This window comes from Chelonia mydas, chromosome 4 (assembly GCF_015237465.2).
Source record: "Chelonia mydas isolate rCheMyd1 chromosome 4, rCheMyd1.pri.v2, whole genome shotgun sequence".
Taxonomy (NCBI): domain Eukaryota; kingdom Metazoa; phylum Chordata; order Testudines; family Cheloniidae; genus Chelonia; species Chelonia mydas.
This window is the reverse complement of record NC_057852.1, coordinates 111624860-111644411: the sequence shown is the minus strand read 5'-3', so window position 1 is coordinate 111644411 and position 19552 is coordinate 111624860. Positions and strand designations below refer to the sequence as shown.

The 19552-nt window shown below is 43.2% G+C and overlaps 1 protein-coding gene across 14 annotated transcripts in view; it reads right to left on the bottom strand.

Annotated features, from left to right (window-relative positions):
* The window catches only part of PROM1 (prominin 1), a 94509-nt gene that overhangs the window by 23077 nt on the left and 51880 nt on the right, over positions 1 to 19552 (bottom strand). For 11 of the 14 annotated variants that reach the window (XR_006290184.1, XM_043544628.1, XM_043544623.1 and 8 more), the window contains 6 exons: positions 14387 to 14476; positions 12482 to 12699; positions 12004 to 12078; positions 10534 to 10597; positions 6435 to 6594; positions 1085 to 1237 (listed from right to left, as the gene is read on the bottom strand). Coding sequence is in view for 13 of the 14 variants with exons in the window: in XM_043544628.1 (XP_043400563.1) it covers positions 1085 to 1237; positions 6435 to 6594; positions 10534 to 10597; positions 12004 to 12078; positions 12482 to 12699; positions 14387 to 14476 (760 nt within the window). In the remaining variant the exon portion in view is untranslated. Of the gene's footprint in view, positions 1 to 1084; positions 1238 to 6434; positions 6595 to 9605; positions 9615 to 10533; positions 10598 to 12003; positions 12079 to 12481; positions 12700 to 14386; positions 14477 to 19552 lie in introns of all 14 variants that reach the window. The other 3 variants (XM_043544616.1, XM_043544618.1, XM_043544621.1) reach the window with 1 other exon arrangement.

The following is a 19552-nucleotide window of genomic DNA, read 5'->3' as shown; positions in this document are numbered from 1 at the left end:
TGGGAAAGTCTCCACCCCCACCACTGCTCTGCCCCCCCCCCCCCCGACTCCGCTCCCAGACCCACCCCCACCCCCGTTACCGCTGTCCACGTCCCCCACCCAGGAGGCCCGGAGGGGCGGGGGGAGGAGTGTGCAACCCTCAAAAGTTTGGGGACCACTGAATTGTTTAATATGGACATTTAGTTTGTGGCAAGCTGGGGTATAAATCTACATCACACTAGCCTGCCATGCACTACATGGCTGCGTGGACTCTGCTGCGTGCAGAGTGGACTTAATTTACCTCACTTTGAAATGGGAGTAGAATAAAGCACACTAGGGATCAGAGTCTGAGACACAAGCAGGCTCGCTCCTTTCTTAGGTTGGAAGTGGAGCATATTGCCTCTGTCAAGAGTGAGAGCATTGCCTTTTTTAATTTTTTTTTTTTAAATGAAGCCTTTAGTCTTCAAAAGTGGTTGTGCAAGTTCCAGCCCTCCTCAGCAAGAAGGATGGATTAAACCCAATGCTAGGATCCCTAAGGATCATTATCGCCCACAGAAAAAAGCCCTCAGCAATCAGACAGAAATAGGCCATATTCCCCTATTCTTCTGATGCAGCAGATCGAATCTCTTTCTTTTGAAGCCCAAACCATGTTTAAAAATATGTTCCATACACATTATTTTTAGAGGGAAAACTACAGATTCCCTTTATAGTCTAAATAATTAGACATATGTCCCAATTTTGCAATTCCCAAGTTGGTTTAAATGGATGTTTGTTAGCCAAAATGCTCTCACTATAATAGATTCACATGGTTTATCTTCTCACATGATCCTCTAGTAAAGAAATTACTGTATATCAATGCCAGCCTAACATCTTTTGAAGCATCCCAAGGCTAGAACTTGCTTCCACTGAGGCACTTAGTTTCCAAACATTTAATCTGTATTTTCCTCTTAAAAATCTATCAGCCCCGCGCTCAGTTGGCCAGCATATATATTTACCCAGGTAATAAAGCCACTGCACTTCAAAATATACTTTCCACAATACAGTACATAACTGCAAGAGATGTGTGTGTAATATTTAACTTATATTTTTAAAAATATAAACTCACGCCATAAGGAAATTGCCACCAGTGTTTGAGATACAGCCTCTGGTTGTTGGAGAAGCATGTTTATCATAACCGCAAGTTCCACATAATAGTCCAAGACAGTAAAAGACCAGGATCAGAATCACCATGCAGCAGAGAATTAGACAACCCAACCATCTAATGAATCAATATAGACAGTTACAGGATTAATATGTATGGCACACCAGAGACCAAAAAATCAATCATGCATATTAAAGAAGAAATATCAAAGAGATTATAGGGTAAAAATATTATGCAGGGTGACTAATAATTCAGAAGAGACCCATCTCAAATGGGTTATAAACGGAGCAGTGCAAAAATCAAATAAAAATCTGTGAGTGTGGATGTGTTATAGAATTTCCAATTGCTCTTGTAAAGTTTACTTGTCTGAAAATACACAAATATTACTTCATATCTGAATGTTGCAGAACAATTCTGTTTTTAGATTGTTGGGGTTAAAACCTATGGTAAAGGTGCACAATTTGGCACTTTGCAATGTATTGCTGCAATTACAGAAGCACACAGTTAAATGGTATATAATCAGGGAAATGCAAGATTAACCTTAATTCCTACCAAAGTATTCTTTCCTTCTTACTCATGACAACAAAGTAACTCTGCTCAATCTACCTACATATGTAGAATTTATCCAACACCACTCAACTCCAACACCTTCCATGCCTCTCTCCATCCTTCCCTTCATTTATTCTGATTTCTCTCCCTCCCGTCTCCCCTTCTTTCTCACTCTTGCCCTACAAGACATTTGATGCACAAAACAAAATATGCCACCCCAAAATAAATACAAAAAAAATTTCACAGCTAACCAAAAAGAAAACTGTGGAACTAACGTGGTATTTGCAAACCATCATGCTGCTTGTATGTTACACCCCTTATCCCCACCCTTTGATTGTCTTAACAGCCTAAGTTCTTCAGAGCAGAAACTGTCTTAGGGTATGTCTACACTACGAAATTAGGTAAATTTTATAGAAGTCGATTTTTAGAAATCAATTTTATACAGTCGATTGTGTATGTCCCCACTAAGTGCATTAAGTCGGCAAAATGTGTCCTCAATACTGTGGCTAGTATCGACTTACAGATCGGTGCACTGTGGGTAGCTTCCCACAGTTCCTGTAGTCTCCGCTGCCCATTTGAATTCTGGGTTAAGCTCCCAATGCCTGATGGGCAAAAACAGTGTCGAGGGTGGTTTTGGGTACATGTCGTCAGTTGCCCCTCCCTCTCTCCCTCTCTCCATGAAAGCAACGGCAGACAATCATTTCGCCCCTTTTTTCCTGGGTTACCCATGCAGACGCCACACCACGGCAACCATGGAGCCTGCTCAGCTCACCGCTGCCGTTGTGAGCATTGTAAACACCTCACACATTATCCTGGAGTACGCGCAGAACTGGGCTAAGAGATGCCAGCACGAGGACAACTGTGATGAGGACATGGTCACAGATGTTCCTGAAAGCACTGTGGCAATTGGGACATCATGGGGGCAGTGGGGCTGTGGCAATTGGGACATCATTGCAGCAGTGGGGCTGGTTGATAAGGTGGTACACAGATTCTGGGCCCGGCAAACAAGCACTGACTGGTGGGACCGCATAGTGTTGCGGGTATGGGATGATTCACAGTGGCTGCCAAACTTTCACATGCATAAGGCCACTTTCCTTGAACTTTGTGAGTTGCTTTCCCCCACCCTGAAATGCAGGAATACCAAGATGAGAGCTTCCCTGACAGTCGAAAAGCGAGTGGCGATAGCCCTGTGGAAGCTTGCAATGCCTGACTGCTACTGGTCAGTCAGGAATCAGTTTGGAGTGGGCAAGTCTACTGTGGGGACTGCCGTGATCCAAGTAGCCAATGCAATCACTGACGTTCTGCTATCAAGGGTAGTGACTCTGGGAAATGTGCAGGTCATACTGGATGGCTTTGCTGCAATGGGGTTCCCTAACTATGGTGGGGCGATAGACGGAACACATACCCCTATCTTGGCACCAGACCACCTTGCCAATCAGTATATAAACCGCAAGGGGTACTTCTCAATGGTGATGCAAGCACTGTAGATCACAAGGGACGTTTCACCGACATCAACGTGGGATGGCAGGGGAAGGTGCATGACACTCGCATCTTTAGGAACTCAGGGCTGTTCAAGCAGTTGCAAGAAGGGACTTACTTCCCAGACCAGAAAATTACCGTTGGGGATGTTGAAATGCCAATAGTTATCCTTGGGGACCCAGCCCACCCCTTACTCCCATGGCTCATGAAACCATACACAGGCAGCCTGGACAGTAGTAAGGAGCAGTTCAACTATAGGCTGAGCAAGTGCAGAAAGGTGGTAGAATGTGCCTTTGGATGTTTAAAAGCGCGCTGGTGCTGTTTGCTGACTAGGTTAGATCTCAGCGCAACCAACATTCCCATTGTTATTGCTGCTTGCTCCATAATATCTGTGAGAGTAAGGGGGAGACGTTTATGGCGGGGTGGGAGGTTGAGGCAAATCGCCTGGCGGCCGATTTTGAGCAGCCAGACACCAGGGCGATTGGAAGAGCACAGCTAGGTGTGCTGCGCATCAGAGAGGCTTTGAAAACCAGTTTCATGACTGGCCAGGCTACGGTGTGACAGCTGTGTGTGTGTTTCTGCTTGCTGCAAACCCGCACCCTTTGTTGATTTTAATTCCGTGTAAGCCAGCCACCCTCCCCCCTTCAACCACAGCTGGCAAAGGAAATAAAGTAACTATTGTTTTGAAACCATGCACTCTTTCTTTATTAATAAAAAAAAGTGAGATAACTGACAAGGTAGCCCGGGTGGGGTGGGGTGGGGTGCGGGAGGAGGGAAGGACAAAGCTACACTGCTTATTGTAGCCACACTACAAATCAAAACTGTTTGAATGACAGCCTTCTGTTGCTTGGGCCATCCTCTGGAGTGGAGTGGCTGGGTGCCCGGAGCCTCCCACCTCGCATTCTTGGATGTCTGGGAGAGGAGGATATGGAACCTGGGGAGGAGGGCAGGCGGTTATACAGTGGATGCAGCGGGGTCTGTGCTCTTGTTGGCTTTCCTATAGCTCCAACAGATGCTTCATCATGTCCGTTTGCTCCCCCATTAGCCTCAGCATCGCCTCCTGCCTCTGCTCTTCACGCTCACTTAATGCTTTCCTGGCCTCTGCCACTGAATGCCTCCATGCATTAAGCTGTGTCCTTTCAGTGCAGGAGGACTGCATGAGCTCAGAAAACATGTCATCACAAGTGCTTTTTTTTCGCCTTCTAATCTGCAATAACATCAGGAACAGAGGTGATAGGGGGAGCACAGAAACACTTGAACCTGGGGGGAGAAAAAAAGGGAGAGTAAAATTTAAGACGATACATTTCTGAGAACAAAAGGGAGACTCTTTCACAGTGAATCAAGCAATTCACAGCAGACAGCACGTGTGTTTTAGGTACAAGGTCGCATTTTGCCTTTTATATTGAGCGCCTGCCGGTACGGTGACACATCACACACGGCTGGGGCAGCAGAATTCAGTTTCCAGGCAGCCATGGTAAGCCTTTTGGTATGCAGGTTTGGCTTCTTCCGCCTTCGTAACATGTGGGAATGGTTTCAAACTGCAGTGCCATCCTTTCCCATAGCAAGCAATGCCAGTTGGGTTTCACATTTAAAAGGAGGGGCTGCGGTTTTCGGGTGGATGTGCAGCACACACCTCCCCCCACCTCACCGCAGGGCTATTCTCTGGGATGATCCCTTCACCCCTCCCACCACCGCGTGGCTATTCTCCAGGATGATCCCTTTTAGCCATGTGCAAACAACCCAGCTTGAACGGGATCCTTTCACTGTTCCCTTACAAAAATTCCACTATTTCAACCAGGTGACTATGAATGATATCACTCTCCTGAGGCTAACACAGAAAGATAAAGACCAAATGTTGCTTGAATGCAACTAAAACCCAGGACCATTCGCTGCCATGCTTTGTGCTGCAATGATTCCAGACTACTTGCTAGGCATGGTAAAGTGTCCTACCGTGAAGGACGAAATAAGGCAGTCCTCCCCAGAAACCTTCTGAAAAGGCTTTCAGAGTACCGCCAGGAGAGCTTCATGGAGATGTCCCTGGAGGATTCCCGCTCCATCCCCAGACACATTAACAGACTTTTCCAGTACCTGTACCGGCTGCGAATGCATCCCAATTCTTCAGGGCAAATCAAACATTAAACACTGTTGCTTTTAAACCCTGTACTGTAGTTACAAATGTGCACTCACCAGAGCTGCCTTCTCCAGCTTCAGGGTTGGGGATCCCGCCTTGGGAGGGTATTGGCTCCAGGGTGATGAAAAGGTCCTGGCTGCCGGGGAGAAAGGATTCACCGCTTGCCTGTTGCACATTCTCCTCCTCTTCCTCATCCACAAAATCCTCCTCCTTGTTGCGTGAGACTCCCCCCTTGCAGGTGTCCACGGACAGTGGTGGGGTAACGGCAGAGTCCCCCCGTAGGATGCCATGCAGCTGATCATGGAAGCGGCATATATGGGGCTCTGACCCGGCGCGACCGTTTGCCTCCTTAGTCTTTTGGTAGGCTTGCTTGAGCTCCTTAACTTTCACTCGGCACTGCTGCATGTCCCTGTAGTAGCCTCTCTCCACCATGCCCTTTGCGATTTTGGCATATATATTAGCATTTCTTCTTTTTGATCGGAGTTCGGCCTGCACAGATTCTTCTCCCCATACAGCATCAGATCCAGCATGGACCGAAAGGGAGACCCTAGAACTCGTTTGCGATTCTGGGGGGACTGCATGGTCACCTGTGCTGCTGAGCTCGTCACGCTGACCAAACAAGAAATTAAATTCAAAATTTCCCAGGGCTTTTACTGTGTACCTGGCTAGTGCATCGGAGTTCAAAGTGCTGTCCAGAACGGTCACATTGAAGCACTCTGGGATAGCTCCCGGAGGCCAATACCGTCGAATTGCATCTGCTCTACCGCAAATTCAACCCAGCAAGGTCAATTTTACCGCTACTCCCCTCGCCGGGGAGGAGAACAGAAGTCAATTTTAAGAGACCTTTAGGTCAATGGAACGGGGTTGGTTGTGTAGACGCATTCATTTTAAAATCGACCTAACGAGGCTAAATTTGACCTAAGCCCGTAGTGTAGACCAAGGCCAACTTTATGCTTGTAGAGTGCCCAGCAAAATCCTGACAAGGCCTCTACCACCAGACAAACAATAAATTACAACAACTTCACAATAGCATCGAGGCTGCACTGTCGCTCAGTGATCACACTTTTATTGTCCTGAGAAAAACAAATAATTAAGTCAAAATATTCCTAGACAGCGTTCCCCTCCTACCTTATTGCTTAAGTAATGTGTACCTACCTGTAGAAATCATACTGTTCCACTACTGGGAAATAATCTTGAACATATGCCTCACTCTGAGTAAGATATATTGTTAAATCAGCTAGAACCTTCTGAACAGGAAGCATTTTAGTGAAGCTAGTGATATTTGAACCAATCAAGTCCAACAAATTTTTGATATCTGAAAAACCAAGCATTGTGGGAGTACATCATTACAAGTCCATAAAAGACAAATTATATTGTATATACACCAAGTTAAAATGCTCATTCATTTCAGCCATATTGTATATGGAGAAAGGCAAGCCATGAAAACAAGCATGAAACAGGACAGGCAAGCCACAAGGAATATTAGCTTTCAACATAAGATAATGGCATTTTAAGACACACATACTGTAGTTTTAACATTCAATTTAACAATGAAAGATGTTGACGTCATGTCAGAGTTTTCTGTTGATTCATTTTAAAAATAATGTGTTTTTTAAATCCAGTTAGCTTAAATCTTCCATTTTTTTTTGGTAATATATGAAATAACAATACTGAGCCAGGCAATTAGGTACTACATTTATGAATGATTATTAGGAGAAGTTTTAAGATTGTTTAAACTAGGGCTGTTGATTAATTGCAGTTAACTCACATGATTAACTCAAAAAATTAATCGGGATTAAAAAAATTAATCGATCAATTGCAGTTCTAATTGCATTGTTAAACAATAAATACCAATTTAAATTTATTAAATATCTTTGGATTTTTCTGCATTTTCAAATATATTGATCTCAATGACACAGAATACAAAGTGTACACTCACTTTATATTATTATTACAAATATTTGAACTGTAAAAGTGATAAAACAGTATTTTTCAATTCACCTCATACAAGTACTGTTGTGCAATCTCTATCACAAAAGTGCAACTTACAAATGTAGATTTTTTTGTTACAAAACACCATTCAAAAAAACAAAACAAAACAATGCAAAACTTTAGAGCCTACAAGTCCACTCAGTCCTACTTCTCATCCAGCCAATCACTATGACAAACAAGTTTGTTTACAGTTATGGGAGATAATGCTGCCCACTTCTTATTTACAATGTCACCAGAAAGTGAGAACAAGCGTTTGTGTGGGACTTCTGTAGCCGGCATTGCAAGGTATTTACATGCCAGATATGCTAAACATTTGTATGCCCCTTCATGCTTCGGCCACCATTCCAGGGGACATGCTTCCATGCTGATGACACATTAAAAAAAGAAAGCGTTAATTAAGTTTGCGACTGAACTCCTTCAGGGAGAACTGTAGGTCTCCGGCTCTATTTTACCTGCATTCTGCCATATTTCATGTTATGGTAGTCTTGGATGATGACCCAGCACATGTTCATTTTAAGAACACTTTCGTTGCAGATTTGACAAAACGCAAAGAAGGTACCAATGTGAAATTTCTGAAGATAGCTACAGTACTCGACCCAAGGTTTAAGAATCTGAAGTGCCTTCCAAAATCTGAGAGGGACGAGGTAGGGAGCACGCTTTCAAAAAAGTCTTAAAAGTGCAACACTCTGATGCGGAAACTACAGAACCCGAACCACCAAAAAATAAAATCAACCTCCTGCTGGTGGCATCTGACTCAGATGATGAAAATTAACATGTGTCGGTCCGCATTGCTTTGGACTGTTATCGATCAGAACCCGTCATCAGCATGAACATAACATAAGAATGGCCATACTGGGTCAGATCAATGGTCCATGTATCCCAGTATCCTGTCTTCTGACACTGGCCAATGCCAGGTGCCCCAGAGGGAATGAACAGAACAGGTAGTTATCAAGTGATCCATCCCGTGGACGCATGTCCTCTGGAATGGTGGTTGAAGCATGAAGGGACATATGACACTCTAGTGCATCTGGCATGTAAATACCTTGCGACACTAGCTACAACAGTGCCATGCGAAAGCCTGTTCTCAATTTCAGGACATTGTGAACAAGAAGCGGGCAGCATTATCTCCTGCAAATGTAAACGAACTTGTTTGTCTGAGCAATTGGCTGAACAAGAAACAGGACTGAGTGGACTTGCAGGCTCTAAAATTTTACATTGTTTTATTTTTGAAAGCAGTTTTTTTTAAATATATAATTCTACATTTGTAAGTTCAACTTTTCTGATATAGAGATTGCACTACAATATTTGTATTAAGTGAATTGAAAAATACTATTTCTTTTGTTTTTTACCATGCAAATATTTGTAATAAAAATATAAAGTGAGCAGTGTACACTTTGTATTCTGTGTTGTCATTGAAATCAATATATTTGAAAATGCAGAAAAACATCCAAAAATATTTAATAAATTTCAATTTGTATTCTATTGTTTACCAATGCGATTAAAACTGCGATTAATTTTTTAAAATCCCTTGACAGCCCTAGTTTAAACACTATTCCTACAGTATACAACACACCCTGTTAAAGAACTGAAGATCCTATATTAACTTCTTAACACAGGAAGAGTTAGAAGTTATAATCTCGGTCTTTACAAAATGCATACTTTAAATAAAAAGCCTTTCCAATTAGTTAGCAGCATTCTTCAAAAAGCTGTGCTAATGAAGTAATATTTTGGTCACCTCAATTTATGAGGGAACATGCCAATCTGTTGGCATAATTTAACAATTACATTTAGCTGCACAGAGATCCTAAAATATTTCATACTCCTATTGTACTATAAATATATAAAGAAATGCATTTTTCTTCATTCTTTTATTCCTTCAAAATTCTGATGCACCCTATTCCATCAGGATACATTCTGTAGATGTCAACTTGTCATATGAATTTGGTAATGCTCAGCACTGTCCCCTCCCTCCAGGAGAATCAGGCCTTTTTTATGCTTCGAAACAAATAGATTCAGGTACCAGGTTTCCTAGACCCAAACCCTCCTCCTCTCTGTTCATGAAATTACTCTATTACAATTTTTTCCCCTCTCTTTTTAACTTGACGTCTACCCTGCACTCAGTTATTAGTAAGAAACATCAAGCTGCTCAAATAATGAAAGCCTGCCTTTTTTTATGCAAATTGCCAGCTACTTGAAAGGAGTATTTTTGCATTCAGATCTCCTTAATAAAGAAAATGTATCATCATCATCTTAGAAAACTTTGACTCATTTTAGACAAGGTCACACAGTATGCTATGTTTACATACATACTGTGTATTATTTTGCCAAACTTACAAGGAACAGCTGTTTATATTGGCAGAACAGGTCCACAATGCAAGAACAAAAATTAAAACACATTAGTATACACACATTCATATATTAAATGTACTACATGCTACCCTTTAATGATAACTAAACTATTAGCCAATTTAACGATTTTAACAGTTTGATTTTTGGGTACTTAAAAGGTTAGATAAAGAACAAGTTAAAATATTATGTAAGGCATGCGTTTTACCCACTAGATTTTATACCACAACGTAGATCAGTTTCTTTTTTTATTAGGAGCTTAGCTTAAATAAATAATAAATATTGTATGCGTGCTTTTTCCAACCAAAGCACGGTCAACATTATAGCACAATAAAGATATAGTAACCCAAATGCCATTTAGACATCAAGATTTCACTTGCAAGGCAAAAACAACGAGAAGTCCGGTGGCAGCTGAAAGACTAACAGATTTATTTGGGCATAAGCTTTCGTGGGTAAAGTGGTTTGAGCATTGGCCTGCTAAACCCAGGGTTGCGAGTTCAATCCTTGAGGGGGCCATTTGGGGCAAAAATTGGGGATTGGTCCTGCTTTGCGCAGGGGGTTGGACTAGATGACCTCCTGAGGTCCCTTCCAACCCTGATATTCTATGATTCTATTAGAGCTACGCCTCTGATACTTGCAAGGCAGCAGTAGTCTAAGAAACAATGCACACAAACACCCTATGTTGTCTTCTTAGATTTAATTATGAGACAATAATACTGCCAAAGGTGGTCTTCTCAGTCTACAAAAATGTGAACAAGTTTTATATTTCATCTTTGATAGCATTTTCTGAGACATCACCAATAAGGAGGATACAAAAATATAACCATGGTAAAGGAGTGATACTAAACTTTAATGTTATGCTCTAGAAAACAATTTATCAATCAAAATAAAAAGCAAATTCTATCATCAGTTTCACCTGATAAGATGTTCCTGGTTTGGTTCAGCACTAAATCTGGAGTATCATTAAAGGCTGCATAGCCCTAAAATAAATGGTGAGAGTTAAAAGAACATCTCAATGCCGAATTGCTCACATCTGTTTTTCTATTATAAAAGGGCTAACATTATACACATCACATCTTATCTGGTATGTCAAACAAATTTTATGTCACCCCTTAGAAGTACAAAAATACTACAGAAAGCTTAATGAGAGAGTCTAATCCAGGTAGTTTACTCTCCCAATTAGTCCCTGAAGAAGCAAACAAACACACACACACACACACTTTTTAAACATACATCAGTCACATTCTCATGATTATGACCCAAAGGTCCTTTTTGTCCAACGCAGACCTAAAGCTTACAGAGCTAAGGACACAGGCATGTATTCTCTGTAAACAATGCTGAAATGCTGAACACCTGCACAGTCTACTCCTCTCAGAGTGCTCACAGCCCATCCCAAAACAAGAAAGTCACACAGAGTGGTGAGCAGAAACACCAGTCAGGAAAGATGACCAACACGGTCACCAGGACCAGAATTTCAATCCTTTTCCTCAGGCCTTTGTTTTATGGAGACAAAGGATTATGAACAAAAAAAAACCCAAGATGCTCAAAACAGTGGGTGCCAATTGCCAGAGAACTTTCCAGCATCTTAACCAGATGGGAAAGGAAAGGGCACACTTCACTCTACCTTGCCATCACTCACTACCTTTGTATCTCCCCCTCACTCTTATCACCCATGTGACAGGCGGGGTCTGGATGAACCCCTCATGCCCTGCGGCTTGTGGACTGCTTTTCTATCTTGTAACAGGGCTTCTACTAAAAGTACCTCAGTTTTAAAGTAAGAAAAGGTAGTAGACCAGTGGTGGGCAACCTGCGTCCGTCAGGGTAATCCGCTGGCAGGCCATGAGACAGTTTGTTTACATTGACCGTCTGCAGGCATGGCCACCTGCAGCTCCCAGTGGCCATGGTTCGCCATTCCTGGCCAATGGCAGCCAAAGGAAGCAGTGGCCAGCACGTCCCTGCAGCCTGCGCTGCTTCCCGTAGCTCCCGTTGGCTGGCAATGGCGAACCGCAGCCACTGGGAGCTGTAGGCAGCCATGCCTGCGGACGGTCAATGTAAACAAACTGTCTTGTGGCCCGCCAGCGGATTACCCTGACGGGACGCAGGTTGCCCACAACTGCAATAGATCCAGATTCTGTCTTTTTGCTTTTGAAGAATATCCTGTAGTAGACAATTAATGTTAATTATGGATGCACACTGCTCTGAAGATGTAAAGCCTTAAATAAGTATTATTACATATTAAATCTTAAGATGTGAACCAATGCTGGGACAGTTAGGAGAGAAACCCACTAAGAAGCAGAAAGGGGAAGAAAGACTTCTACTTGGGAAAGCCAAGAACAAATGTCATATGTAATCATCCCATCCTATTATTTAATGTAAAGAAACATACCTTTTGAACCAAACTGGAAAGGTCTATTTTAAGGACATCATTGACTTTGGCAAGCTGTGTGCTCACACCTGGCAACTAGGATGGAAAAAAGCATTCTTGAGTTAAACCAAAATACCATATACACTACTTGACCATATATTTCAAAGGAGATGTAAAAACAAATTGGAAGAATGTGTACAGCACAATATTGCTAGTGCTCTCCTTAAGCCTTCATTGGATGAAAGCAAAATTTCTACTCAATTATAGTTAGCAGATCATAGTGTTGGCCAGAACAGCACTTTAACATAGCTGTTTGACACATATATCTCTCTATCTTACTTTCTAGTGCACTCAAGATGAAAGCAGTGATTGAAATTGCACAGATGAAGAGATACAGAACAGATCATTTTACTACACAAATTGAGCCTAAATCAGAGGAATATTACTGAGGTAATACAATGAAACTACACTGTGAAATGTTGAAAAAATATTTTCTTACCCCACTGAAGTTAGCATTGATATTCAGTTGATCTAATGAATTTCTGATAACGTTGCAAGTTGAAGCAGCTTGAGCAGCAGAGCACGCAGAGTCACTGAGTGTATTGCTCAGGTGTATTTTAACATTGGTCAGGTTAGCATGCAGCCTTTCAGTACCTTCCTGCAAAACCTCCACAGAGACGCTCACATTTTCCAGTGCCTCCTTTGTTTCTCTGATTGCTATGATGATACAAAGATTTTAAAACAAGTTTCATTTAGAAGTCAGTCCAGTTACTCAGCAAGATGCATACATTTAATGACGAAAAACAACTATTGCGGCAGAAAATATACTGCAAATAGAAGCATGGCATATTTTGCTAGCACAGGCCAAACATAGTCAGTCAATCTATTTTTACCAGGATTCCACCCACCCCCAAAATGTACCCCTTTTTACTTTTTGTTCGGTTCACTAGTTTTGGTGGATTGCAACACAAATACAATGAGACCACTGTTTCATTATCATATACCAGCGCAAGTGTGTCAAGTCATTAGCAACAAATCCAGGGCCTTGTTTTGCAAGCTCAATACGATATTTTCTGTATTTCTATCACTACCATACACTTGGGGCACATCACTGAACTGTGAGTTTCCAGTGAAACAGAACATGTTGCACCAGCCAACGCTAATGCTGGTTCAACATTTTCTGCCTTTAGATCTCAGCCCAGTCATACAAAAACAATGAAGTGCTGAACAGAAGAGTAATAGACAGACAGATACAGCTAAAAATGCACAAGAAAGTGCACAAAAAATGAACCACACTTCACACAACACACAAGATTTTGTCAAGTCTTTTACCTTTGATAGCCCTTTCCACTTTGACTTCAAGCCAAATAGAAAAATAAAGCAAAGAAACGAGAATGATAATGGGTGATGAGAAAGGGGTCTGGTGATGTGTGCAAACAGTTTCATGTGCATGGGTAGAGAAAAATAAAAAAAAAACAGTGACTAACTTCAGTGATAATTTGCACTTTTGTATGTACAACTGCACCACTTACAAATTCCTGAATTAGCGATCTTGTATAAAACAAGAACTGTTGAAATCATCTTTATAATGGAGAAATCACAGAATCAAGTGTTACTAAGCCCCAAAGCATGTATGGTCAAGAAATTTTAGTTGCTGGTATCTTCACAATAAACTAGATAAATATTTTAACTTGATGGTGCTAGCCCAGGCATAAAAAGCAACAACACACCTATGAGGACTGAAGGTATAAAACAGTATGACCTGCCTGAGAAGCAGACAAACTACTACAAATTACAGTTCACAAAAAGTTTGAATGTTTCCTAATCAGCCTTTTCATATAAGAAGAAAAAGTCTGGCAATAGATATACAATTTCAAATTATGGGAAATTCACTACAAAGACCCAGCCGAATAAGCTCAAAACCTTTCGTACAATGCAATCAATCCACTGGCTAACTCTGCTGTGTAAACTTTCTACCACTGCAACTTCCATAAACCATTGGGACTACTGGAAGAGGTAAAGATGGGACGTTTACCTAGCCAAAACCTAGCATTCAAAGACGCTTATTAATACCCAGAAGGTCCAGTATCCGTCCGTCTGAAAGTTCACAGAGGTCAAATACCTTTTTAAGCAGAAAGATACAAGGATGCATATTCTGAGGAAAAGAAAAATAAGCTCCTGCTACTGGAATAATGCTCTTTCCTCTGTAATGGAACTATGCTTTTCCCTCTTGTCCCAAGGCATGCACAAAACTCTCAATTCATCTGATAAGTGTCACTGCCCAGAAAAATACTCCACCTATAGACTGATTACAAAATTACATAAACTTGTGGAATAGGGAGAGGGTGTCTCTCTTAACAAGGCAATGGAACGTTAATAAATAAAAGCAGAGATGTGCATTTACCTCCTGCCATCATTAGAGCTGCATCGAGTGCAGGGCGCACTTCTTTCGCGAACCGCTCTTGAACTCTGCTGCCAAGCAATGGCCCAACATCTGTAGAAAGAGAAAATAAAAACACACTGCAAGCCAGTTCAGTGCAATCCTGTATCACTACCTATCAGAACAAGTATCTTGCACCAATTTTTATTAACTTCTAAAAAAGTTGCACTCAGGACTAAATCAAAGTTCAGTGTAAGACGACGACTTCACTGCTCACACCTTCTTTGGCAGCACTTACCTCTAAGACTTATGGGATTAAACAATAAATCAAAAGGGAGTGAGGTCTATTTATTCGTGCCTGACTTGGGAAAGTGAAGACAACAGCAATGCAACAAGAAACCAGAAATGCGTACTCCAGTATTGCTTTTTGTTATCAAAGCACTGCTCCTTAGCTTTAGTTTTTTATTTTTCAGAACACACTTTTAAAAAGTCCATCATTTTGCAGTGAATTTTGGGCAACAATCCTTTACTATGAATTATTTTTCATAGTGCACAAGAAATAGGGAAATTGATTCTTTGGATCCCTTTCTCCCTCCTTTTCCCCAAAAGCCCCAGCTGTGTTCTTAAAAAACAGTCCCAAAGATTCTTTAAATTTTCCATCAATCTTAGATTTTTGGACTTCTGCCCATCACTGTAGTATCTGACTATCTTCCACATAGAATACTTGGCAACAGTGAAGTCCCTAGTGAACTTCATGGAGCCTCTAGCTTCTCTCCATTTTCAAGTCACAGAAAGCTCTTAGGGTAGGTTTTTGGGGGCAGGTTTGGGAGGCGGTGTCAGGGGGCTATGGCATGGGAGCATCCAAGGTGGTCAACATTGTTAATTCTGGTTATGGCGGAAAGGCTTTATTAAACAGGAAGGTTTTTCAGTGTTTCCTAAAAGCAGTCAAACTCTGGATTTGTCTAAATTCCTCCATAACTTCATTCCACAGCTTAACTTAATTTAAAATGCTTTGTCAGCAGCTTCCATACACTTTGTTCTGGCTTTTCACTATTGCCCTAGAGCAGGGGTCGACAACCTTTCAGAAGTGGTGTGCTGAGTCTTCACTTATTCACTTTAATTTAAGGTTTCGCGTGCCAGTAATACATTTTAATGTTTTTTAGAAGGTTTCTCTCTTTAAGTCTATATATTATATAACTGAACTATTGTTGTATGTAAAGTAAACAAGGTTTTCAAAATGTTTAAGAAGCTTCATTTAAAATTAAATTAAAATGCTGATTTTACGCTGCCGGCCTGCTCGGCCTGCTGCCAGCCTGGAGTTCCATTCACCTAGGCCGGCAGCAGGCTGAGCGGGGCCTGCGGCCGGGACCCCAGACTGGCAGTGGGCTGAGTGGCTCGGCCCGCTGCCACTCAGCCCGCTGCCGGTCTGGGGTTCTATCCGCTGGCTCCTGCCAGCCAGGGTCCCGGCTGCCGGCTCCTCTCAGCACGCTGCTGGTCTGGGATCCCGGTCCTGCCCACGTAGAGGGGGAACCTACCTTCCCCGTGGTTCTAGCCCATTCTCTTCCTCTCTCTCTGCACTGAGCTAAGGGTGGGAGTGCACTGAGCACAGGGCTGGGGGTGAAGGAACAGGTTGGGGGTTAGGGTGCAGGGTCTGGCCAGGAGCTAGAATGAGGGAGGGGGCTTAGGGTTGGGGCAGGAGCTTTGGGTGTGGAGTGCTTACCTGGGCAGCTCCCATTTGGTGCGACGGGTGCAGGTGGGAATGTGGGGGAGGGGGTGCAGGAGCTCCTGTTTGGTGCTGAAGGTTGGGGTGGGAATATGGGGGGTGCAAGAATCAGGGTGGGGGGCTGCGGGCATGTGTGGGGGTGCTGGAGTCAGGGCAAGGGGCGCGCGTATGGGGGTGTGTAGGGGTGCTCCCAGCCCCCTGCCCAGAGCGGCTCAAGGCAGGAGGCTGGAGGGGATATGCCCTGTTTCCACCCCCTTGCCCAAGGCCCCGTCCCCACCTCTCTTCCACCTCCTCCCTGGAGCAGCAAGCGCGCTGTGGCTCCACTTCTCCCCCTCCCTCGCAAGGGCCATAAGCTGATCAGTGGCAGAGAGGGAGAGGAGATGGGGCAGGAAACCAGCATGCTGGGGGAAGAAGCGGGGGAGAGGAGCTCGCCTGCCCTGCAGCAGCAGCCAGCAGGACCAAGCTTCTTCACCCTGCCCCCATGGCAGGGGGGCGGAGAAGAGCAGGCCGGGGCGGGCAAGATTTTTAATGGGGTCCCGGCAGGCAGCAGCGTGCCATTAAAAATCAGCACGCGTGCCATAGGTTGCCAACCCCTGCCCTAGAGGAATACAACTCTCTTGGTGGCTTGTAGATGGAGATGTGGCCTCTTATGAGCTGGAACCTGTCCCACAGACTGCTTTGAAAATAAAGACTCAGGCCTTAAACTGGCAGAAGCTTACAAGAAGTGGAAGATTGGACAAATGACCAGGGAAGAGGGTAAAAATATTGCTCGGGCATGCAGGAGTGAAGTCAGGAAGGCCAAATCACACCTGGAGTTGCAGCTAGCAAGAGATGTTAAGAGTAACAAGAAGGGTTTCTTCAGGTATGTTAGCAAGAAGAAGAAAGTCAAGGAAAGTGTGGGCCCCTTACTGAATGAGGGAGGCAACTTAGTGACAGAAGATGTGGAAAAAGCTAATGTAGTCAATGCTTTTTTTGCCTCTGTCTTCACAAACAAGGTCAGCTCCCAGGCTGCTGCACTGGGCAGCACAGCATGGGGAGGAGGTGACCAGCCCTCTGTGGAGAAAGAAGTGGTTCGGTACTATTTAGAAAAGCTGGATGAGCACAAGTCCATGGGGCCGGATGCACTGCATCTGAGAGTGCTAAAGGAGTTGGCAGATGTGATTGCAGAGCCATTGGCTATTATCTTTGAAAACTCACAGCGATTGGGGGAGGTCCCAGACGACTGGAAAAAGGCTAATGTAGTGCCCATCTTTAAAAAAGGGAAGAAGGAGGATCTTGGGAACTACAGGCCAGTCAGCCTCACCTCAGTCCCTGGAAAAATCATGGAGCAGGTCCTCAAGGAATCAATTCTGAAGCACTTAGAGGAGAGGAAAGTGATCAGGAACAGTCAGCATGGATTCACCAATGGCAAGTCATGCCTGACTAATCTAATTGCCTTCTATGACGAGATAACTGGCTCTGTGGATGAGGGGAAAGCAGTGGACATGTTGTTCCTTGACTTTAGTAAAGCTTTTGACATGGTCTCCCACAGTATTCTTGCCAGTAAGTTAAAGAAGTATGGGCTGGATGAATGGACGATACGGTGGATAGAAAGCTGGCTAGATTGTTGGGCTCAACGGGTAGTGATCAATGGCTCCATGTCTAGTTGGCAGCCAATATCAAGTGGAGTGCCCCAAGGTCGGTTCTCGGGCCGGTTTTGTTCAATATCTTCATAAATGATCTGGAGGATGGTGTAGATTGCACCCTCAGAAAGTTTGCAGATGACAGTAAACTGGGAGGAGAGGTAGATACGCTGGAGGGTAGGGATAGGATACAGAGGGCCCTAGACAAATTAGAGGATTGGGCCAAAAGAAATCTGATGAGGTTCCACAAGGACAAGTGCAGAGTCCTGCACTTAGGATGGAAGAATCCAATGCACCGCTACAGACTAGGGACAAAATGGCTAGGCAGCAGTTCTGCAGAAAAGGACGTAGGGGTTAGAGTGGACGAGAAGCTGGATATGAGTCAACAGTGTGCCCTTGTTGTCAAGAAGGCCAATGGCCTTTTGGGATGTATAAGTAGGGGCATTGCCAGCAGATCGAGGGACGTGATCGTTCCCCTCTATTCTACATTGGTGAGGCCTCATCTGGAGTACTGTGTCGAGTTTTGGGCCCCACACTACAAGAAGGATGTGGAAAAACTGGAAAGAGTCCAGCGGAGGGCAACAAAAATGATTAGGGGACTGGAACACATGACTTATGAGGAGAGGCTGAGGGAACTGGGATTGTTTAGTCTGCGGAAGAGAAGAATGAGGGGGGATTTGATAGCTGCTTTCAACTACCTGAAAGGGGGTTCCAAAGAGGATGGATCTAGACTGTTCTCAGTGGTAGCAGATGCAGAACAAGGAGTAATGGTCTCAAGTTGCAGTGGGGGAGGTTTAGGTTGGATATTAGGAAAAACTTTTTCACTAGGAGGGTGGTGAAACACTGGAATGTGTTACCTAGGGAGGTCGTGGAATCTCCTTCCTAAGAAGTTTTTAAGGTCAGGCTTGACAAAGCCCTGGTTGGGATGATTTAGTTGGGGACTGGTCCTGGTCCTGGTCCTGCTATGAGCAGGGGGTTGAACTAGATGACCTCCTGAGGTCCCTTCCAACCCTGATATTCTATGATTCTATGGAGGTAGATAAATACTCAGTTTAGTCTCTGTAACTTCAAGAGCATGGAAAGCCATAAATGAATGCTGAACATGCAGATGACTATTTTAAATTACGCCCACTCGCCTTGTGCATGGCCACCCTTTCTCTGAGACCAGTTGTGCATTCTGTGGCTCTGTCTAAACTAGGATTTTAAAGGTGTGATGTTAAATAACGTGATAACATGTTTTAAAAGCCTAGCATAGACAAGACATGCTGTCTTTAACATGTGCTATAGCATGTTAAAGTAAAGTATATACTGTCTTATCTAAACAGATTTTTAAAACTTGCTCGCTAAAGGGTGCTAACACCACACCTTTTAGTCTAGTCTAGAGAAGATCCATATGTAGCTGGGCTCCTTTTAACTTTAGACACTGAAGTAAAAGCCTTGGGGGAAAAAAATTCCATATTATGGCTTTTTCTTAAAATGTATTTATTTATTCATTCATTAAAAGCTTCAGAAATGTCACCAAGTGCTATAACTGTGCTGCAGAGGAAAACGCAGCAACTGCTTTAAGTTTCATGATCTGTGCTTTTCAAGTGCTAGTTATAAAATAATTGCTCTCAATAATTCTCTCTTGCTCCAGCCAAATATCTGAAAGAGTTTTACCATCATCAATAAATGTACATCTCAACATGTCTATGTGGTGGGTATTATTAGAATGCCAAGAACACTGAAACACAGTACCTGATTCGACTAAGCTCAAACACAACCTGAATTGCAGCCAGGAGCCATGTCACTTGTCACCCAGTCCTGTGCTTTAAAAATTAAGAAATGCTTCCTCAAACCACTAAG